Raw genomic sequence first — 25198 nt, 5'->3', positions numbered from 1 at the left:
GGAAGCAAATAAGAACGCCGGACTGAGTGTAGCTAAAAGCAGGGAATAAGTAGCTCTCTGATTAGTGCCCGGGAGCAAGTGAGCAGATGAAAACAATCTGCAGTCATGGCAACTAAAACACAAAACAGGAAATGAGGGAGTCAGAAATTAGACAAACATGACGGATCATGACATTAGTAGTTCTGTACGGCATCTTCAAATGTGTTCATGTACATAAGATGAGTGATTGTAACTAATATTCATGAGATTAATCCTATAATACAATTCCCTTCAAGAAAAAAGTACCTTTTTAATCAAATAAAATAATTTTACACAAAAATGCATAACTCATTGAAAAACAACCCAAAAATGGCTTATATAATTTTGAAAACCCAGAAATTGAGTTAAAATAATACCTTTGTAACCCAAAGAATGGATTGCTCTTCATAAAAATAACTCAAAAATGTAACCCAACACTTGCAACTCGTAAATTGGGTTATTATCAAAATAACCCATCATTTTTTTAGTGTGTCACCCCTCTTTGACCTTGAAATGGTTTGAGACAAGAGTGATGCCAAAACAAGACTTGTCCCCCCTGCTGTGTAGAACGTAGTGATGCACAAATGCCAACTTCAAGAAACAAATGCTGGAATATTGCTGAGTCGTCGACACCCACTCGGCGTGGGTGTGTTCATACTAACTTCTGATACAAACTTTAAAAGCTTTTAAGGCATTGTGCTCGGTTTACTGAATAGCTGAACGTCCATTTTCACTTCCGTCCTTCCACCTCTGGACGTTAGATTTCAAAACAGAAGACATGAGATGGATTCCCACAGACAGTCCCCACACTTCCTTACCTCCCAGAAACTGTCCGAGCTCTCCTCCAGGCTGGCAGACTCGTCGTAGACGCCAGACATGTTAGCGGTTGTGGCGGCACAGCGTCAGTAGATCCTCTCACGCGCTGATGGAAGAATCCAGAAAACATGTCAAAAATGAGTTAGATGTAAACTTACATGGAAAATTGTTCGGTACGTAGTTGGGTACATAACGTACTCACTAACCATAAACATAACCATAACACTAACCCACTCACTAACCCCAAAGCTAATTCTATCCCTATCCCTAACCCACTCACTAACCCTAACCCTAAACCAGTGGTTCTTAACCAGGGTTCGATCGAACCCTTGGGGTTCAGTGAGTCGACCTCAGGGGTTTGGTGAAGATCAAAACACACCCGACTCTTCATGTAAATATAAACTTCTCCCTGTTGGCATATTACAGATATGGCAACAGCTGACTGATTTGCAGGTGTGTGATTTATTGTGAGTTTATGCACTGTCTTAGTTTTGTTGTTTGAACAAGGTGATGTTCATGCACCGTAAAAACTCCTATAAAACCCAAAAGGGACATGAAAATAAAGATTTACAATATTAACTATGATCAACAAAACACTGAATATTAACAACATACTTGTGTTTCGGGCTGGGCCCACTCTGCTTTGTTCCTGATCTGAGCTGCTGTGACCTAGATTACCGTATTAACTCCTATAACAACCAAAATATACATGAAAATAAAGATTTACAATATTAACTATGAACAATAAAACACTGAATCTTAACAGCGTATTTGTGTTTCGGGCTGGAAACAAGCCCCGCCCACTCTGCCTTGTTCCTGATCTGAGCTGTTGTGACCTAGATTACTGTAATACCTCCTATAACACCCAAAATGTACATAAAAATAAAGATTTACAATATTAACTATGAACAATAAAACACAAAATATTAACAACATATTTGTGTTTTGGGTCTGGAAACAAGCCCCACCCACTCTGGTTTGTACTTTGTCTGAGCTCCTGTGACCTAGATAACCGTAACAACCCCTATAACACCCAAAATGTACACGAAAATAAAGATTTACAATACTAACTGTGAACAAGAAAACCCTGAATATTAACAACATAAATGTGTTTCGGGCTGGAAAAATGCCCCGCCCACTCTGCGTAGTTCCTGGTCTGAGCTGCTGTGACCTAGATTACCCTAATAACTCCTATAACACCCAAAATGTACATGAAAATAAAGATTTACAATACTATCTATGAACAATAAAACAACATATTTGTGTTTCGGGCTGGAAACAAGCCCCGCCCACTCACCTTTGTTCCTGGTATGAGCTGCTGTGAACTACATTACTGTAATAACTCCTATAACACCCAAAATGTACATGAAAATAAAAAAAGTGGGATTAACAATATCAACTATGAACAATAAAACACTGAATATTAACAACATATTTGTGTTTCGGGTTGGAAACAAGTTCCGCCCATTCTGCTTTGTTCCTGGTCCGAGCTGCTGTGACCTAGATTACCGTATTAAGTCCTATAACACCCAAAATGTACATGAAAATAAAGATTTAAAATATTAACTATGAACAATAAAACACTGAATATTAACAACATATGAACATCTTTTACTTCTCAGACAAAGCAAAACACAACAAAAATGTAAAAAAACAGCAAAATATGAATACAAAGTGTATTAAACACCTACAATATGATATATTATCACGTGAAATTCTGCTTCCGCATCTGTTGCTGACACACGCATTTAAGGGCTGGAAACAAGCCTCGCCCACTCCGGTTTGTTCCTGGTCTGAGCTGCTGTGCCCTAGATTACCGTAATAACTCCTGTATTGATTTACAATTTTATATATGAACAATAAAACACTGAATATTAACAACATATTTGGGCTGAAAACAAGGCCAGACTTACGGTCATTTAAACACATCACTGCACATCATAATGGCAAATACACTTCTAATGTCAAAGGTCTAAAAAAATTATGTAGAACATCCGGTGGGCCGGTTTAAAAAGGGCCGTATTTTGCCTAGGTCTGCTCTAACCCTAACTCCAACACTAACCCACTCACTAATCGTAACCCTAACCACAATTATAAAAGGACACTTCATTCACTAAAAAAGATCAGTTATAATAATACACAATGATGAATATAAAGAACATACAAACTGTATTTATTGATTTAAAAATATTGAAATGTAATGAATTGGTGCATTTGCAAACATTTAAAATGATGTAAACTATACGTTAAAGTTAAGTTAAAGTCCCAATGATAGTCACACACACACTAAGTGTGGTGAAATTTGTCCTCTGCATCCGACCTATCCCTTTGTTCCACCCCCTGGGAGGTGAGGGGAGCAGTGAGCAGCAGCGGTGGCCGCGCCCAGGGAATAATTTTTTGGTGATTTAACCCGTAATTCCAACCCTTGATGCAGAGTGCCAAGCAGGGAGGTAATGGGTCCCATTTTTTATAGATAGATAGATAGCTAGTACTTTATTGATTCCTTCAGGAGAGTTCCTTCAGGAAAATTAAAATTCCAGCAGCAGTGTACAGAGTTGAGATCAATTTAAAAAAAAGTAAAAAGTAAATAATGGGGGTTTAAAAGGAAACAAAATAGAGAAATATTACAAAAAGAATAAAAACAATGGGAATAACAACATAACAGTAAAATAAGAATGTAACAAGACAAAGTAGGCAGTAGTGACCATGTTATGAAAACGTATTGCACTGTTAATGTTTTGCATCCCCTGTCATCCTTGTACCCCCCGCCCCCCGCCCCAGAGAGGAGTTGTACAGTCTAATGGCGTGTGGGACAAAGGAATTCTTGAGTCTATTAGTCCTGCACTTGGGATGAAGCAGTCTAGCACTGAACAGGCTTCTCTGGCTACTGATAACGCTATGCAGAGGGTGACTGGCATCATCCAGGATGCTCACTAGTTTGTCAACAGTCCTCTTCTCTGCCACCGTCACCAGTGAGTCCAGTTTCATTCCGATTGTAGAACCGGCCCGCCTGATCAGTTTCTCAAGTCTGGAGCTGTCCTTCGTAGATGTACTGCACTACCATGTAGAAAAGAATACTACATGGTAGTCTATAGTCTCTGGTATGACTCGGCCGGGGTTTGAACTCTGACCTACCCATCTCAGGGCGGACACTCTAACCACTAGGCCACTGATATAACCTGCTAGTCAACAATGTACAACAATTCTTCTCAACCAAAGAAGAAATACAACCTTAGAGGAAAATGTAATCCAAAACATTTGTACGTACGAACAAGACTTAAAACCTTCCGTATACAAGTATGAAGAATGATGGAATGGATGAATAAACAATCTAATAATCTGACCCACTTTAAGAAAGTGTTCCAACTAAAAAGCGTTGACCCTTTTTTTAAAATGAGATATAAATCCACATGAAATAAATTACAATTTATTAACAACTATTGATAAGTTTATTATCGAGGTAATGACTATTGATATGTTTATTATTGAATTAACGACTATTGAAATGTTTATTATTGAGTTAACGACTATTGATGTTTATTATTGCATTAACAACCATTGATATGTCTATAATCGAGTTAACGACTACTAATATGTTTATTATTGAGTTAACAACTATTGATATGTTTATTATTGAGTTAACGACCATTGATATGTTTATTATCGAGTTAACTACCATTGATACGTTTATTATTGAGTGACAGCTATTGATATGTTTATTATTGAGTTAACGACTATTGATGTGTTTATTATCGAGTATGTTTATTAACGAATTAACGACTATTGATATTTTTATTATTGAGTTAACAACTATTGATATGTTTATTATCGAGTTAACGACTATTGGTATGTTTATTATGGAGTTAACGACTATTGGTACGTTTATTATCGAGTTAACGACTATTGGTATGTTTATTATGGAGTTAACTACTATTGATATGTTTATTATTGAGTTAACAACTATTGATGTTTATTATTGAGTTAACGACTATTGGTATGTTTATTATGGAGTTAACTACTATTGATATGTTTATTATTGAGTTAACAACTATTGATATGTTTATTATCGAGTTAACGACTATTGAGATGTTTATTATCGAGTTAATGACCATTAATATGTTCATTATGAGTTAACGACCATTGATATGTTTATTATTGAGTTATTGACCATTGATGTGTTTATTATTGAGTTAACGATATGTTTATTATTGAGTTAGACTTAGACTTCCTTCTTATTGACATTCAAATTTGAACTTTACAGTACAAATAAGAACAACATTTTGTTGCATTAGCTCATGGTAGTGCAGGATAAAAAAAAGCAATAAGGTGCAGATATTAATAAATAGATAAATAGATTACTGTACAGATAAAGATATTGCACTTTCGCATATGCTTCCAGGTTTATGGATGTATGTTATGTTGCCTTTTTATTCCAGCGAGATAATCCATTTTGGGGGGAATTGAGGGGATAGTCATAATGCGTTCAAGAGTCTTACGGCCTGAGGGAAAAAGCTGTTACAGAACCTGGAGTTTCTGCTTCGGAGGCTGCGGAACCTCTTCCTAGAGTCCAGCAGTGAAAACAGTCCTTGGTGGGGGTGGGAGGAGTCTTTGCAGATTTTCTGAGCCCTGGTCAGGCAACGGCTTTTTGCGATCTCCTGGATAGGAGGAAAAGGAGTCATGATCATCTTTTCCGCCTTCCTCACCACTCTCTGGAGGGACTTCCAGTCTGAGGCATTGCAGGCTCCAGTCCAGACAGAGATGCTCTTGGTCTCTATAGTGCCTCTGGAGAATGTGGTGAGAATGGGGGAAGGGAGATGTGCTCTTTTCATCCGACGCAAAAAGTGCATGCGCTACTGAGCTCTTTTTACAAGAGCTCCGGTGTGTAGGGACCAGGTTATATTGTCAGTGATCTGCACCCCTAGGAACTTGGTGCTACTTACCATCTCCACCGCTGTGCCGTTGATGAAGACTGGAGCGTGGCTGGACTGGTGCTTCCTGAAGTCAACTACGATCTCCTTGGTCTTGTCGACGTTCAGGACCAGGTTGTTGGTTCTGCACCAGTCAAACAGATGTTTCACCTCCTCCCTGTAGTCCATGTTGTTGTTGTCACGAATGAGGCCCACTACTGTCGTGTCGTCCGCATACTTCACAATGTGGTTAGTAGTGGACCTGGCGCAGCAGTCATGGATCATCAATGTGAACAGCAGCAGACTCAGGACGCAGCCCTGGGGGGAGCCGGTGCTCAGGGAGATGGCACTGGAGGTGTTGTTGCCCACTGTCACAGACTGGGTTCTGTCTGTGAGGAATTCAAGCAGCCAGTTGCATAGGGGGGTACTGAATCCAAGGGAGGCCAGTTTGCTCACCAAATGTTGCGAGATGATGGTGTTGAATGCTGAGCTGAAGTCCAGAAACAACATCCTCACGTGTGTGTTCTTTCCTTCCAGATGTTCTAAGCTCAGGTGGAGTGCAGAGGAGATGGCGTCCTCTGTGGAGCGGTCAGGGCGATAAGAAAACTGGTATGGGTTGAATGTGGGGGGAAGTCTGGAGACAATATATTCCTTTACCAGCCTCTCGAAGCACTTCATTATGATGGAGGTGGGTGCCACGAGGCGATAATTATTGAGGGAGGAGATTGTGGGTTTTTTAGGAACTGGAATTATTGTGGCCGTCTTAAAACATGATGGTACCACAGCCTGGGTCAGCGAGATGTTGAAGATGTCTATGAGAACCCCCTCCAGCTGCTCTGCACATCCTTTAAGCACCTTGCCCGGAATGGCATCAGGTCCTTTCCGGGGGTTCACTCTCCTCAGGGTTTTCAGGACATCCGCTGTGTCCAGGTTGAGCGGCTGCTCATCAGGGCTAGGGATGGATTTACTCGCCGGAATGGTGTTAAGTGCCTCAAACCTTGCAAAGTAGTTGTTTATGTCATTTAGGAAGCTAATACTGTTGTCACAGCGACGGGGGGCAGCTTTATAGTCTGTGATGACATGCATGCCCTGCCACATTCGTCTAGTGTTCCTGGGGTTCTTGAATAAGTCCTGCACTTTCTGACTGTGAGCACGCTTTGCAACCTTAATGGCACGGTTCAGGTTAGCACTGGCTGTTTTTAATGCCACCATGTCGCCAGACTTGAAAGCTTTGTTCCGAGCCTTCAGCATTGCACGTACCTCACTGTTCATCCAGGGTTTCTCGTTGGCCCGTGTGGGGATGTTTTTGATCACACTAACATCCTCCATGCACTTCTGAATGTATGCAGACACAGACTCTGCATACTACTCCACACATGTGTTATGATTATCGGTGACGGCTGCCTTGAACATGTCCCAGTCTGTGCTTTCGAAGCAGTCTTGTAATGCTTCCATTTCTCCCTCTGCCCAGGTCCTCACCTGCTTCACTGTAGCTTGCTTCCTGATCAGCAGGGGCTTGTATGCAGGAATTAGCATCACAGATAGGGGCGTGGTACAGCTTTAAACGCGTGTTTAATATTGCTGAACACCATGTCCAATGTGCTTACACCCCTGGTTGCAAAATTCACATATTGATTGAAATGAGGGAACACAGTTTTAATGTTAGCTCGGTCAAAATCCCTTGCCATAATGAACACTACCACTGAATTCCCAGGGTAAAAACTGCATTTTATAGTTGATATTTCTACATCAGGAGAGCAGTGACATGAGACTATTTACCGTTGTTGCACCAGTTGCTATTGATGTATATACAAACACCACCTCCTCGGGATTTACCAGTGAGAGGTCTGCTCCTGTCCGACCGAAACATAGTTAGCCCATCGATGTTACCTGTGTCTGGAACGCCCATGGATATGTTTATTATTGAGTTAACGACTATTGATATGTTTATTTTTGAGTTAACGACTATTGATGTGTTTATTATTGAGTTAACGGCTATTGATATGTTTATTATTGAGTTAACGGCTATTGATATGTTTATTATTGAGTTAACGATGATGTTCATTATTGATGTGATTGTGTTGCTGCTGGACTAATGTAATAATGACTCTGAATCAGACTGGACTAAGATCTGCTCCCTGTATACATTAGTGATGCAGGCAGAGTTGTTGTGTAGTCACAGCTGATCAAAGTGCAAAGTCTCAGTCTAAAGGTGGATGGCTCCACGCTATCAAGAAACCTGTCGGTTCTGAAACTGAACATCTCGTTCTCCGGCGTTGTGGTCGATTATCAGAAAGAGCGGCTATTAATCTTGGGCGGAATCGACCCGCGGACATTTCCTTTGCAGAGTCACAGTGTCGTCAGGCCTGAAGGACTAATCACTGAAGAAAGAATCGATTGCTACTTGAGCTTGTCTTGATACAAGGCTGCAGTGCACCTGGGAGACTTTCATTAGTATTTTCTCACATGAGTTAGCGCGTTAAGCATCAAACACTAACATGTTTAGTACCCTTGAGTTCCTGATAAAGCTGATTTCTGGTTCTATGTAATCCAGAAATTAAACTCTGATCTTGGTCTTTAAAGGGCACACAAACACAGTCCTCAATCTTATCCAAAGAGTTAATAGAGTCGGAAGTCTTGGTCTAGGCCGGGGGTCGGGCGACCTATTTTGAAAATGTCAAAATATATAAAAAATATAATTTGGTTGAATATGTCTTCTGTAGGAGGATAAACCTTACTAATTGTTTAATATTTGTGTTTATGATTCACTGATGAGACTATTTGGCCAGCGCTATTTTGTCCTACAAATTCCGGCGATCCTTAAACTCACCGAAATTTGTTTACAAGTACCACTTTCTTCGACGCCGCCACAGAGAGAAGTCTTTTATACGACTCCTCTTTTGTCTTATTTTGTCCACCAAACCATGTATATTGTGCGTGAATGGCCAAAGGTGAGCTTTTTTCTGATCTTATTTACTTGTGTGGAGTGCTAGTCAGGCATATTGATAGTAGGCTAATATAGCTAATAAAGACACTTACACTATGTGCTGCCTTCTTTATAACACTTATATAAGACTTCTAAAAGTCCTTTTGATAGTAGGCTAATATAGCTAATATAGACACTTACATCATGTGTTGTCTTCGTTATAACACTTACATGAGATTTCTTAATGTCATTCTGGGAGAAGGCTAATATAGCTAATATAGACACTTAGATCATGTGTTGTCTTCATTATAACACTTATATGAGACTTTTAAAGTAATTTTGATAGTAGGCTGATATAGACACTAGCATCACGTCTTGTCTTCATTATAACACATATGAAACTTTTTAATGTCATTTTGATAGTAGGCTAATATAGCTAATATAGACACTTACATCATGTGTTGTCTTCATTATATGAGACTTTTTAAAGTCATTTTGAGAGTAGGCTAATATAGATACTTACATGATGAGTTGCCTTCATTATAACACTTATAAAAGACTTTTAAAGTCATTTTTGATAGTTGGCTAATATAGCTAATATACACACTTACATCATGTGTTGTCTTCATTATATGAGACTTTTAAAGTCATTTTGATAGTAAGCTAATATAGACACTTACATCATGTGTTGTCTTCATTATAACACTTATATGAGACTTTTTGATGTCATTTTGATAGTAGGCTAATATAGACACTTACATGATGTGTTGCCTTCTTTATAACACTTATAGAAGACTTTTAAAGTCATTTTGATAACAGGCTAATATAGTCACTTACATCATGTGTTGTGTTCATTATATCACTTATAAGAAACTTTAAAGTCTTTTAGATATTAGGCTAATATAGCTAATATAAACACTTACATCATGTGTTGTCCTCATTTTAACACTTATATGAGACTTTTTAAAGTCATTTTGATAGTAGGCTAATATAGACACTTACATGATGTGTTGTCTTCATTATAACACTTATATGAGACTTCAAAGTCATTTTGATAGTAGGCTAATATAGCTAATATAGTCACTTACATCATGTGTTGTCTTCATTATAACCCTTATATGAGACTTTAAAGTCATTTTGATAGTAGGCTAATATAGACACATCATGTGTTGTCCTCATTTTAACACTTATATTAGACTTTTTAAAGTCATTTTTATAGTAGGCTAATATAGACACTTACATGATGTGTTGCTTTCATTATAACACTTATATAAGACTTAAAGACATTTTGATAGTAGGCTAATATAGCTAATATAGACACTTACATCCTGTGTTGCCTTCATTATAACACTTCTATAAGACATTTTGAAGTAATTTTGATAGTAGGCAAATATAACTAATATAGACACTTAGATCATGTGTTGCCTTTATTATAACACTTATATAAGACTTTTTAAAGTAATTTTGATAGTAGGCTAATATAGCTAATATAGACACTTACATTGTGTGTTGCCTTCATTTAATCAATCAATCAATCAATCAATCAATGTTTACTTATATAGCCCTAAATCACTAGTGTCTCAAAGGGCTGCACAAACTACAACACAAACCACTACGACATCCTCGGTAAGCCCACATAAGGGCAAGGAAAACTCACACCCAGTATAACACTTATTTAAGACTTTTAGTTTTTTACGGCCCTAGACAGATTTGGTTTGTGTATTTTGGGTCCAATATGGCTCTTCCACCATTTTAGGTTGCCGACCCCTGGTCTCTTCAAGTCCTCCAGCACCATGTCAGGTTAAGTCGGATGTCTTGACCTTCAAGTAAGGTCAACAGGTTGAGGTTGAGACAGGTTATTTCATGTGTTGAGTCGTTCAGGGACAAGATCAAGTTGGTCCGTAGTCTTTCTGTTAGTCAAGTCCAAAAGAAAATATGAGGTCTGGATTTAGATTGTTTTTGTCCAACTTGGCCTTCAAAGGATCATTTTCCATTGACATGAAGAACCAGGGACAACAATAGAAATACTGATGTGTTGTGATAGGAGGTGTAGTGTAAGGGGGTGGGGCAGGACAAGCATGAGTATTAGGGTCAACCACGGTGCAAGACTTTTGACAATGAAGACGGGAACGGCATCCCTAGCCGGTAAAGGAGAGAGGAATCCCTCCAAATGACACATTGAGAATTCCCCTAACAGCATTGGGGGTCTTGACCACGCTTGCTTAATCCATTAGCTTCACGCCGAGAGAAGGCTTTTGTTAGGCACGGCCCTGCTAGCGGCTTCCCATTTGAGACGAGGTACAACGAAGAAACAACGGCAACCTCTCTCAGCATCTTCCTAAACAAGCACCGGAGCAGGTCCGGAAAGAACCAGAACTCCCAGCATCAAAGCACCAAGAGCCCACACAAAGACCAGCACAGCCCCCACGTCAGAACAAAGCTTACCCCAGTCCTCCATTACCAGAATGCAGCCGGGGGAGGGTGGGGGTGAAGGAGACAGACACGTGGTCTCGAACCAGTCTTTGGCGCAACAAGAGCATCAACAGTGGACCGGATCTGAGGCTCGATTTTGTTTTTTTCAGTGAAGAGAAAGGTAGTCCCGTGGTGTTTTAGCTCCGAGGGTTGTGACAGCGCACTGAGGGATGCAGGCGGAGAGAGAAGGCAGTTTGGGGGGGTGTTGTTGTTGTTTGAGTGTGGGGAGGGACCCGCCTCTGGAGGAGCTAATCCGGAACGGGACGAGGAGTCAGGACGCTTACGACTGCGGTCTAACGCAGCCTTCCAGATTTTACAATAATTTAGTATTAGGAAAAAACAATCTGTAAAACCAGGTTCTTTCAGAGGGCTGTCAAAACAAAATCAATTTTAGAATTAATCAGGATTCAAATTTGGAATGATTCTTAATCGATTAAAAAGTAAATCAATTTATATATTTTTTTTAATCTGTCCTGTACATCCACTAAAACTGATCATATAGTTGATGTAGATTATCTATATCCATTGTACATATTTACATTAGAAAAAATACTTCTGTTTTTGCCTTATTTGTATTCGACTTTATTAAATGTTTGGATAGATTTTATTAAACGAAACCACTTTTCTTTTAAGTAATACATACATTTATCAGAGCTGTTTATCTTATTCTATAGAGGAACGCAGTTAATCATAGAACTGGCACACGGTGTTATTAAAAAAGTATTGATTTTGAATCAAAAACTACCCAAATTGGGTTGAAAACTACCCAAACTGGGTTGAAACCTACCCAAATTGAGTTGAAAACTACTCAAATTGTGTTGAAAACTACTCAAATTGTGTTGAAAACTACTCAAATGGGGTGGAAAATTACCCAAATTGGATAAAAACTACTTAAATTGGGTTGAAAACTACCCAAATTGAGTTGAAAACTACACAAATCGGGTTGAAAACTAACCAAAATGGGTTTAAACCTACCCAAATTGTGTTGAAAACTCCTCAAATAGGGTTGAAGACTACTCCTATTAGGTTGAAAACTTTTCAAATTGGGTTGAAAACTTCTCAAATTGGGTTGAAAACTCCTCAATTTGGGTTGAAAACTACTCATGTTGAGTTGAAAACTACTCAAATTGGGTTGAAAACTACCCAGACTGGGTTGAAAACTCCTCAAACTGGGTTGAAAACTACTCAAATTGGATTGAAAACTACTCAAATTAGGTTGAAAACTATTCAGATTGGGTTGAAAACTCCTCAAACTGGGTTAAAAACTACTCAAATTGTGTTAAAAACTACTCTGAATCAAATTGTTACCCCCAAGAATCGAATCCAATCGAATTGTGTGGTGCCCAAAGATTCATAGTCCTATTGTTTAATATTCAAAATTGGCTAAGACGCATGTAGTTTTAAGAAAAAAAACATTTAAAATTTTTCTTGTTACTCGTTATTTGTAACAACTTTTCAATTTTCTTCATTACATAATTAATTGTTACTCTTTTTGTATAGTACTCAAACTTCTCTTGTTGCATTATTTCCCTCCATCCATTTTCTACCCCTTGTCCCTCATCTGACTTAATTAAATGTTTTATTTAAGTAATACAGAAATTGATCAGAGCTGTCTATCTATTTTATGGAGTAATGTAGTTCATCATAGAACTGTCACCCAATGTTATTTAAAAAAATATTGATTCTGAATCGAATAGTTACCCCCACAAATCGACTGGAATCAGACTTAGTTGCCCGGTATTGTGGCCAAATCACTCCATTTTTGTTTCATCTGACATCGCATGGACAAAGATAAGACCTTCTGGAGGAAAGTTCTGTGGTCAGATGAAACAAAAATGGAGCTGTTTGGCCACATTACCCAGCAATATGTTTGGAGTGGAAAAGGTAAGGACTTTAATTCCAGGAACACCACTCCTACCGTCAAACATGGTAGTGGTAGTATTATGCTCTGGGCCTGTTTCGCGGCCAATGGAACTGATGGTTTAAATGGGACAATGAAAAAGGAGGATTACCTCCAAATTCTTCAGGACAAGCTAAAATCATCACCACGGAGGTTGGGTCTTGGGCGCAGTCGGGTGATCCAACAGGACAATGACCCCAAACACACCTCAAAAGTGGTAAAGGAATGACTAAATCAGGCTAGAATTACGTTTTTAGAATGCCCTTCCCAAATTTCCTGACCTAAATGTGTGGACAATGCTGAACAAACAAGTCCATATCAGAGAAGCAACACATTTAGCTGAACCGCACCAATTTTGTCAAGAGAAGTGGTCAAAAATTCCAGCAGAAACTTGTGGATGGCTACCAAAAATGCCTTATTGCAGTGAAACTTGCCAAGGGACATGTAAGCAAATATTAACATTGCTGTATGTATACTTTTGACCCAGCACATTTGCTCACATTTTTAGTAAACCCATAATAAATTCATAAAAGAAGCAACACTTCCTGAATGTTTTTTGTGACCAACAAGTATGTGCTCCAATCAGTCTGTCACAAAAAATTAAGAGTTGTAGAAATGATTGGAAACTCATGACAGCCATGACATGATGTTCTTTACAAGTGTACCAAAAAAATATAAAACATTTTTAAAGTAGCTCGCCTGCAGAAAAAGTGTAGGCACTCTGATCTAAAGTTTTAAGAAGCACAACTCTGAATACAAGGGTGCTAAAGACAATGAAAGGGATCAGAACAGATACAGAACCTTGGTCTTGGTCTGGTCGCTCTTGTTAGTCCTCACACACCTCAGGAGAGATGACACCTCACTGGAAGTGTGCACTGTCGTTGCTGGTCTGCACCATGTCGCTATGCAGCACACCTTCCACACACACACACGCACATACACACGCACACACGCACGCACGCACGCACACACACACACACACACACATTCTGGTTATCATTCGGAATTGGGACCAAGTTTTTGATCATGACATGTGGAGACCACCCTTTCTACAGGTTATGGAGGCATACAAACCCCGTTTCCATATGAGTTGGGAAATTGTGTTAGATGTAAATATAAACGGAATACAATGATTTGCCAATCATTTTCAACCCATATTCAATTGAATGCACTACAAAGACAAGATATTTGATGTTCAAACCATAAACTTTTTTTTTTTTTCAAATAATAATTAAATTACAAATTCATGGCTGCAACATGTGCCAAAGTAGTTGGGAAAGGGCATGTTCACCACTGTGTTACATCACCTTTTCTTTTAACAAAACTCAATAAACGTTTGGAACTGAGGAAACTAGTTGTTGAAGCTTTGATAGTGGAATTCTTTCCCATTCTTGTTTTATGTAGAGCTTCAGTCGTTCAACAGTCCGGGGTCTCCGCTGTCGTTTTTACGCTTCATAATGCGCCACACATTTTGGATGGGAGACAGGTCTGGACTGCAGGCGGGCCAGGAAAGTACCCATATTCTTTTTTTCCGAAGCCACGCTGTTGTAACACGTGCTGAATGTGGCTTAGCATTGTCTTGCTGAAATAAGCAGGGGCGTCCATTAAAAAGACGGCGCTTAGATGACAGCATATGTTGTTCCAAAACCTGTATGTACCCTTCAGCATTAATTGTGCCTTCACAGATGTGTAAGTTACCCATGCCTTGGGCACAAATGCACCCCCATACCATCACAGATGCTGGCTTTTGAACTTTGCGTCGATAACAGTCTGGATGGTTTGCTTCTCCTTTGGTCCCGATGACAAAATGTTGAATATTTCCAAAAACAATTTGAAATGTGAACTCGTCAGACCACAGAACACTTTTCTACTTTGCATCAGTCCATCTTAGATGATCTCGGGCCCAGAGAAGCCGGCGTCGTTTCTGGATGTTGTTGATAAATGGCTTTCGCTTTGCATAGTAGAGCTTTAACTTGCACTTACAGATGTAGCGACGAACTGTATTTAGTGACCGTGGTTTTCTGAAGTGTTCCTGAGCCCATGTGGTGATATTCTTTATAAATTGATGTCAGTTTTTGATACAGTGCCGTCTGAGGGATTGAAGGTCACGGTCATTCAATGTTGATTTCTGGCCATGATGCTTACAAGGAGTGATTTCTCCAGATTCTCTGAACCTTTTGATGATATTATAGACCGTAGATGTTGAAATCCCTAAATTTCTTGCAATTGTTCCAAATAAGTGTTTAATGAGCATTCCTCAACTTTATAAGTATTTATTACCACCTTTCCCAACTTCTTTGTCACATGTTGCTGGTATCAAATTCTAAAGTTAATGATTGTTTGCAAAAAAAAGAAAAAAAGTTTATCAGTTTGAACATAAAATATGTTGTCTTTGTAGCATATTCAACTGAATATGGGTTGAAAATGATTTGCAAATCATTGTATTTTGTTTATATTTACATCTATCACAATTTCCCAACACATATGGAAACAGGGTTTTAGAAAAAAATGAGGTAAAATGGCCACTGCCCAGATAGCTCATACACATCTTTAAATCTCTGGACTGATGAAGTAATGTGCTGATAATTTTTACTGGGGACCCTGGGGAAAAATAGTTAATATGGTTTATGGGACCAAATCTAAATCCATCCATCCATCCATTTCCTACCGCTTATTCCCTTTTGGGGTACGCCCTTAATGTTGTTGTCTGGGTGAAAACCAGGAGAATGATTGCCTCGGGAGATTGTCGGGAGGGGCACTAAATCAAATCAAATCAAATCAAGTCAACTTTATTTATAAAGCACATTTAAAATTTACCACAGGGGTAGCCGAAGTGCTGTACATTGGACAGGTTAAAAGATAATACGAAGACCGAGCAAACAACACAACACAAACAGAACATGATAAAAAAAATAAAAATAAAACATAAAAACATAAAAACAGGTTCACAGCAGGTGTATAATGGGGCGCCATTGCAGGATGGATATCACTTTGTGTTAAAAGCCAAGGAATAAAAGTATGTTTTTAAGAGAGATTTAAAAACAGGAAGAGAGGAGGCTTGTCTAACACTCAGAGGCAGGTCGTTCCAGAGCTTGGGAGCAGCAGCAGCGAAAGCTCTGTCACCTCTAAGTTTCAGCCTTGTGTCAGGGACCGTCAGTAGCAGCTGATCAGCTGATCTTAGGGATCGGGTGGGGCAGTAAGGCTGAAGGAGGTCGGAGAGATATGTTGGCGCGAGGTTGTTTAGACATTTAAAAGCAAATAGAAGGAGTTTAAAATTGATTCGATAACGCATAGGGAGCCAGTGAAGGGACGCTAATATAGGGGTGATGTGCTCACGGCTGCAGGTTTGTGTTAGCAGACGAGCAGCAGAGTTCTGCATGAGCTGCAGGCGGGCGAGGGAGGCCTGGCTAATGCCAACATACAGGGCATTGCAGTAGTCTAAACGATTCGAGATAAAGACGTGGATTAATTTCTCGAGGTCATGTCCTGACAGAAGCGGTTTCACTTTCGCTATTTGGCGTGATTGATAAAAGCTTTTTTGAACGACACTGCTGATTTGTTTTTCGAATTTAAAATCTGAGTAGAACTTTACCCCCAGGTTTGTGACACAGTCGCTGAGATACGTGGTCAGAGTGCCGAGGTCAACGTTGGGGGAGGGAGAGCGACTTGGACCGAACAACATAACTTCTGTTTTGTCTTCATTTAGACTCAGGAAGTTAGCTGAAAGCCAAGCTTTGATGTCGTGCAGGCAGTCAATGAGACGTTGAACTCTGTTGTTTTGTGCCATGGGAAAATAGATCTGGCAATCATCGGCATAAAATGAAATGCAATACCATACTTCCTAAAAATAGAACCAAGGGGGAGAAGATAAATCGCAAATAAGATTGGGGCAAGGATTGAGCCCTGGGGGACCCCGTGTGGTAGAGGAGCTGTGGAAGACATAAAACTGTCTATTTTTACACAAAAACTCCTGTCGGCTAGGTACGACTGGAACCAGTTGAGGGCGGCGGCCTTAATACCCACACAGTTCTCAAGACGAGTGATTAAGGTGGCGTGGTCGACGGTGTCGAACGCAGCAGACCGATCTAAAAGCACCAGGACGACATATTTGCCAGAATCAGTTGACAGGAGGATATCGGTAAAAACTTTTAGAAGCGCTGACTCTGTGCTGTGGAGGGCTTTAAAACCGGACTGGAACAGCTGAGTGATACCATTATCCTCGAAGAAGGGCAAAAACTGATTGTAGACAACCTTCACTAATATTCGGGTGTTTACCAGAAAGGTCGCGAGAGTTGGCAAGTATGTTAGAGAAGTTAAGTCCCTACCTTTAGTCAAAAGTGATTTATGACCCCCCATAAATCAATGATTTATGACCCTCAAGGTCAAAGGTCAATGATTTATGACCCCTCAAGTTCAAAGGTTAATGATTTATGAGGGGTCAAGGTTAAAGGTCAAAGTCAAAGGTCAAAGTCAAAGGTCAGGTTCAAATGTCAAGGTCAAGTGGGTGTGGCTTACCCGGAAGAGGGTGGAGTTAAGACCTGCGGTGGGAGTGGTTAAACCAGGAAGAGGGTGGAGTTTTAAACAGAAAGAGGGCAGAGTTAAGACCTGCGGTGGGAGTGGTTAAACCAGGAAGAGGGTGGAGTTAAGACCTGACAGGGAACAGAGGAGGGATCAGTTTTTTTTAAGAAAGCAATGTCATCTGAGCAGCATGTGACCATATATTTGATAGTTTAAATGTTTACGATCGTTTGAAACAACTTCCAGATTTCGATGTATTGATGGCTGGGAATGTTACGTGTGGAGATGTGGACACGCACGCACTTCACACACACACACACACACACACACACACACACACACACACACACACACACACACGCAGAGGAGGGGTACAAAAGGGAGGTGTAAGGCTTAGTCATTATTTGGAGCTTTATACGTTAGCGTAAAGACTTTGTTCGATTCGGTCATGATTAGTGAAACGCCTGTGTCGATTTATAAAAATAATAAAACTTACATTGACGCTCCGCAAAAAAGTCGAGTGTTTCTAAATCGTATTCAGATGCCGCCGACCGAGTCTTTGCGTGAGAAATGGGATTTGGAAGGGTTAGGGATGGAGGGATCTTTTGGATTTGTATTCAGATACGAAATGGGTGATATCTGCTTATTTCAGCTAAAAGAAAGAAGAGACGGAAGCCCTTTCTCGATATTTTCATCGTTATCTATCGTGGATTGGGAAGTTTTTGGTGGACACGCACACACACGCACACACACGCACACACACACACACACACTTCACACACACACACACACACACACACGCACACACGCACACACGCACACACGCACACACACACACACACACACACACACACACACACATTCGTACGCACTGAAACAACTTCCATACCTCACGAAAACATATTTAAACAGATGGAAAAAACTATCGCAGAACACAGTGTCACGTAGCAACTGGTCTTTACGGTCGTTTGAATCAACAGGTCAGTTTGGGGTACAAAGCAGGGTTCAGTTTTTATGGGAGCTTGAGAATGTCGTATGAATAGCAACTGGCCACCCATTTGACAGTTTAAATGTTTACGATCGTCTGAAACAACAGGACACGCACGCACGCACACACGCACGCACGCACACACACATACACACACACACGCACACACACACACACACACACACACACACACACCATTACCTCTGCTTTACCATGTTATTAGACATTGGTTTAACTCCATTTAAGCATTTAAACGTTAAAAGCATTGCACTTGTACGACGTTGTAATACTTTTTTTTTACCAGCCGATGACGACGAAGTGAAAGACGATGAACTTTGCTTAAACGGTCTTACAAAGTTGGAAGATGATTATCGAGGTGTGTTTAAACCTTCGAATTATTTAATATTGTGTGTATTCATTATTTTGTTTTGTAGAGGATTTGCCGTAAGATCCTAACGCGATCGTTTTAACACAATCGCAGTCTGGTGAGTCAAATGATTCTCATTTTACAAGAAAAAAAACATGCGGTATACGATACATATATACATATATTTACTTACATCTCCAGCTCGCTCGTCTCCCTTAAAGCTGGCGGGTCCGTCAACGGCCGTTCCAGGCAGAGGAGAAGGCTTGATTGTGCCAAAGACTCCAGACATCGAATCCTTGCTCCGAGGGGAAATCATCGAAAACGACGGTGAATGTCCGACAGGCACCCGCTGTAAGTTTTTCTCGTTTTCTGTAAGCTTTTTAAGATTCTCAGGAGCTTTAAAGAGCTCCTCTCACTCTAATGTCTTTCGCTCAAATGAATTTCGCGCCTAAGGGGAATGGGCGGGGACTGATTCCGGAGGTGGGCGGTTGTTTCCGCCAAGCAACCTTCTGGTTGAAATGGAGTGTGGATCAAGATGGATCCCTACTCTATATTCTTTTATTTAACCCAATGTTTTTTAAATACGTGTATAATGCTTTATATCCTATGTGTTGTGAATTCCATCCTACAATATCTTCCAAGGAACCCAAAGAAATGTTACCACACCTCCCGCTTTATTTATTCTATAGATTACCTGAACTATTTCATAAACTAAATCTTGTCTTGTTTCTGATGCTATGTTTTTTATGCTCATCAATGCACTGTTGGACTGCGAGCACACAACTACTTTCCTTGCTTTGTTTTCCTCTATCCAGTTAACTGCCATATAAATTGCTACCAATTCCCCCGTAAAAACAGATAGTTTATCACTGATTATTTTATTTAATACTATGTTTCCTTGTGGGATAACTGCTACAGCTCTTACCTTTATTTTTTTTATATAGTTTTTGATGCATCCGTATATATCATATCTCAATCCATTTTTCTATCCGGTAACTATTTAAATTTCTATTCTTTAGTAATTGCATGTTTTCTTTTGGGTTATCAAACATCCACGGCGGTATTGCAGGCATTGGTACCGTAGGACTAACTTTAATATTGTCAATTTTAACTTTATTACATATGTCTCCTATAATCCACCCAAAACTATTCTTTATTTCTTTTCTCTTTTTCTTGGCAGATTGGTAGCACTGGACAAGTCGGATATCCTTGCTTGGATCCTTTTAAAGTTGCCCGATAAACTGCTGAGAGTTGATCTCTCCTCTTGTCCAAAGGTTTTTCGTTCATTTTTACTTGTAATACTGGCACTAGGGTTGATGTAGTAGCTCCACAACATAACCTTAAAGCCTGTGACTGGATCCGGTCTATTTTCCCAAGTCATGTTTTTGAAGCAGATTGGTAAATAATGCATCCGTAATCAATAACAGATGGAATTAAAGTTGTAAATATATACATGTATTGTTTTCAACGTTAACCTATCAGCCCCCCAATCATTACCCCTCAAAGCCCTCATTATATTTAACACCTTTTTACTTTTTCCCCTATTTTTTTATTTTCCGGAAGGAACACTCCTGAAGGAATAAACAAAGTACTATCTAATCTAATCTAATCAAATCTATTTTGCTGATGTGGGTTGACTAGTTCATATTTTTATCAAACCATATTCCTAAATATTTAAATACTTGTACCTCTTCTATATTTTCACCTTAGAGTTTTTATTTGGAGCTTGTTTGGTACTTTTGTCTTTGTAAAATGTATGACTTTTGTCTTTCCAACAGAGAATCTTAAACCTCAAGCCGTTCCCCAGTCTTGAACATTATTTACCACTTTGTTAGTTTTTTGATTATTTCTTTTGACTCTAAATAATATACTAGTCTTTCATTAATCTTTTTTTTTTTTTTTTTTTTCCATTACTTTTCCCCAAATTTATAATTTCCTGCCTCTTCCGGGTCTTACCCTGACTTGCATATTGGAATTGTTACCGCTAATTTTCCCCTCTGCCGGTCATTCTCCTTCTTCATATATCCTGTCATATCATTTCAAGACCACTTCTTTGACGATGCTACCTAAGTTTTTGATCATTTGATAACCCGCTAGGTCTTTCCCCGGTGACGTATTTTTAACCTTTTTCAAAATTCGAACCATTTCATTCAAAGAAAATGTCATATCCATAGTGTTGGTAAAGCTATTAACGTTGTCTTCCATCATTTCCCCAATATTTAAACTCATTGTTTTTTCTCTCTTTTGTTTTTCCACATTTCTCAAATTATCATTACTGTGCACTTTAACAAATGTTTTTGCTAAAGGTTCTGCTGTTTCTTTACCCGTGACTACATCTTCTTTGATAAATGTGGCACATCATCCTCTTTACCCTTCATTCCTATCTTTACGAATCGTTATATATCCTTTTATTATAAAGTTTAATTTTGGCTTCAGCCCTGTTTCTTGAATACAAATTATACGTGGTTTAGTTTTCATATTTTTAATATATCCCTTTAATTCATGTTCGGTTGCTATCAAACTTCTGGCATTCCACCGGACCATTAACAGGGTGTTGGAATGTGGTAACATGACTCCGTCACGTCTACTCTCCGTAGTACAGCTTGCACCCGGTACCAAGATAGTTCTTTCAACAACTTTGATGCTGCTTTGACAATTATTTTGATCTTCTCAGTCTTATTTTTACTTTCATTTTGTATCAAAGCTGAGTTGTGCTCTCTGGTTTATTTTGCAAATGAACCGACAGAACATGATCATGTACAAGACTCGCCTACCCACAATGCACTGCAACCCAACGCTCCTGGTCGGATGTTTTTTTCGGGGTTCATGGAGAGATGCGGTAAAGAGTGGTAGCCAAGACACACGGTCACACACGGTCACACACGGTCACACACGGTCACACACGGTCACACTCGGCAATTATTTTGACCTGGGGAGCAGATTTAGAGGAAAAAATGTGTCTGGGGGGCCGAGATATCTGATTTTCAGGTACAAAAAACTTCACAATGACACAAAATAAACACAACAGTTAAACCTCACACTAAAAACAAGACATTGACTTGTACGTTCAAAAGACAGAATAGAACAAGTCAAGACATGCAATGCCATCTACAAAATGTTATGTAAATGTTAGTCATTACACACGCGGCTATGGTTTTGATGTATTTGTTACAGACATGTTTACGTCAAGTAACATCACATGGTTCCATTTGCACCTTTCAACAAATCTGAAAAGGAATATTAAGAAGTAAAACTTATATTTAATCCTACCTCTTCTCCGAGCACACGGTGACTGTACATACGGGTCGAAAAATGTTGACCTAATTCAGCATTTCTCAAAGTGTGGGGAATAGAGACATGACAGGTGGGGCGCGAGGAAAGGGAGGACATTTTTTATTTTTGATTTTTTTTACTATGCTTTCATTTTCTATACACACTGTAAATCACTTTGTGATTCTGTCTGTGAAATCCGCCGTATAAATAAATGTAAATTACTTATTTTTCCTGTAGGCTTTAAATTTCTCGGCAGGAGCGAAAGTTTGACAGACATAGCAACAGTAACTTTTGCAGGCAGGGCTAAGAGGAACAAACTTTCGCGCGGATGGGTAGCAGGCTAATGTGCGGACCACAATTACACAAAATGGATACATTTGCAACTCGCACCTCAAAGGTCTGCGGAGAAACAAAAATATGACGGGTCTAATCAACCAAAAAGTCAACCTAAAAGAAAATATGGCGAAGGGTATCTTGCTCTTGGATTCACGGCAGCGGAGGTGGGGGCAGAGGAGAGACCCCTGTGTGTTCTTTGTCTAAAACGGCTAGCAGCAGACAGCCTGAGACCCAACAAAGCAAAGAGACAACTCGAGACCACACATGATGTCCAATAAATTGTTTTGTTGGGGCGATGGGGGTAGGTGGGCCTTGAGTCTAAAGTGGTGATGACAGAAAAAAAAAAGTTTGAGAAGCCCTGACCTAATTGTACGGATCTCACTTTAAACGGCAAACCGATCATTTAAATGTTTTCACTTTGAATATGAAACGAGGAGTAAAATGTACAATGTACAATATTATCAATTATTTCACAAGGACATGTTTTAAGGATATTGTACAGTATCATTAAATCTAAAATGAATGTGATCACTTTCAGGATCATTTTATTTTTAGCCAGTAAACAACTGTTATGTACTTTTGAATCGGGTTTTCCCCTTTAAATAACAAAAATTATAGAATTTTACAATATTCATTATTATTAAATATTAAATGTGCCAACTAGTTTTACGGCATACATCATTCCCCCTTTACCCATTTGTTAAAAAGACGAAAGTTGATGCGAACGCCTACGTGCTGTCAGAAAACTAAAAGAAGAAGAATGCCTTTGTGCAATTACTGCTATCCTGGCACAAGTTATAAAACAAACAAAGTTACCAAATTTTTTTTCTGAGGAGACAAAACGAAAAAGAAAGAAAAATAATAAATCAATCAATAAAATGCATCAGTCAAATAGTACAGGCAACTTCGTTAACATGGAGCCACAGACAATTTCATTCAAAAAGTCCCAATTGCTAACATAAAGATACAACAACAAATAAAGGCAAAGAAGGCCTAGTAGGTAATTACAACAACAGACAAAGTATTAAAAATGTCGGTCCAATAACTGCACAGGGATGGGCAGAGCCAAAACATGTGTAGCAAGTAAGCTGGAGACTGTTGACACTGAAATAAGGCTATATGTGGCACAGATACAAGATTTATAAACTCTACTTAAAGCCCCACTTAAGAATTTTCAGTTTTGGTTTATATTGGCCGCACCAGTGAACCAAAGCGATGGCGTTTTCCCAAAAGGAAAACCACATTTACCATGAGGACTAGCGCATATAGCGTCCAACTGACACGATAATGCCACAATGATTCTGTATTACTGAACTTTCCACAGTAGGAACCTACATTCGTTTTCTACCACTTATTCCCTTTTGGGGACGTGGGGGACGCTGGCGCCTATCTCAGCTACAATCGGGTGGAAGGAGGTGTACACCCTGGACAAGTCGCCCCCTCATTGCAGGGTCAACATAGACGGACAACATTCACACCAACCTACATATTTTACTCAAACCTTATATTTGCAGTTTGAAGTCACTGCATTGTTTTTTCCTTGTACAGTTCTTTTGAGTTTGTTGCGTGGTTGGTCAGTGTGGAACTGCAAAGTATCGCGCTGGTGGGTATTTATTGCTACCACACAAATTTCCAGTAGCTAAAATTAGTATTATTATTCTGATTTGAGCATTGAAAGTCACTTACTAGTTTAGCAGGAACAGATCCAAAGCAGCATTGGTCTAAAATCTCTTGTCTTTTGACCTCACGCAAGTTAGTGAAAGTCGTGCCATTGTTGATCCTTGATTGTCCCTCCCTTTTTTTTTTTTTTTGAAAACCCGATTCAAAAGTACATAACAGTTGTTTACTGGCTAAAAATAAAATGATCCTGAAAGTGATCACATTCATTTTAGATTTAATGATACTGTACAATATCCTTAAAACATGTCCTTGTGAAATAATTGATAATATTGTACATTGTACATTTTACTCCTCGTTTCATATTCAAAGTGAAAACATTTAAATGATCGGTTTGCCGTTTAAAGTGAGATCCGTACAATTAGGTCAGGGCTTCTCAAACTTTTTTTTTTCTGTCATCACCACTTTAGACTCAAGGCCCACCTACCCCCATCGCCCCAACAAAACAATTTATTGGACATCATGTGTGGTCTCGAGTTGTCTCTTTGCTTTGTTGGGTCTCAGGCTGTCTGCTGCTAGCCGTTTTAGACAAAGAACACACAGGGGTCTCTCCTCTGCCCCCACCTCCGCTGCCGTGAATCCAAGAGCAAGATACCCTTCGCCATATTTTCTTTTAGGTTGACTTTTTGGTTGATTAGACCCGTCATATTTTTGTTTCTCCGCAGACCTTTGAGGTGCGAGTTGCAAATGTATCCATTTTGTGTAATTGTGGTCCGCACATTAGCCTGCTACCCATCCGCGCGAAAGTTTGTTCCTCTTAGCCCTGCCTGCAAAAGTTACTGTTGCTATGTCTGTCAAACTTTCGCTCCTGCCGAGAAATTTAAAGCCTACAGGAAAAATAAGTAATTTACATTTATTTATACGGCGGATTTCACAGACAGAATCACAAAGTGATTTACAGTGTGTATAGAAAATGAAAGCATAGTAAAAAAAATCAAAAATAAAAAATGTCCTCCCTTTCCTCGCGCCCCACCTGTCATGTCTCTATTCCCCACACTTT

The 25198-nt window shown here is 39.4% G+C and overlaps 1 protein-coding gene across 5 annotated transcripts in view; it reads right to left on the bottom strand.

Moving 5' to 3' along the window:
- Positions 1-25198, bottom strand: part of pacsin1b (protein kinase C and casein kinase substrate in neurons 1b) — a 100192-nt gene that overhangs the window by 53266 nt on the left and 21728 nt on the right. For 2 of the 5 annotated variants that reach the window (XM_061885546.1, XM_061885507.1), the window contains exon 2: positions 837-940. In XM_061885546.1, the coding sequence (XP_061741530.1) occupies positions 837-896 (60 nt within the window). In that variant the 5' untranslated portion in view covers positions 897-940. Of the gene's footprint in view, positions 1-836; positions 941-5358; positions 5378-11112; positions 11300-13840; positions 13955-25198 lie in introns of those variants that run through there. The other 3 variants (XM_061885517.1, XM_061885528.1, XM_061885539.1) reach the window with 3 other exon arrangements.

The sequence above is a fragment of the Nerophis ophidion genome, linkage group LG02, assembly GCF_033978795.1.
Source record: "Nerophis ophidion isolate RoL-2023_Sa linkage group LG02, RoL_Noph_v1.0, whole genome shotgun sequence".
NCBI classification, from domain to species: domain Eukaryota; kingdom Metazoa; phylum Chordata; class Actinopteri; order Syngnathiformes; family Syngnathidae; genus Nerophis; species Nerophis ophidion.
The sequence above is the reverse complement of the archived record's forward strand: the minus strand, read 5'-3'. Positions and strand labels throughout refer to the sequence as shown.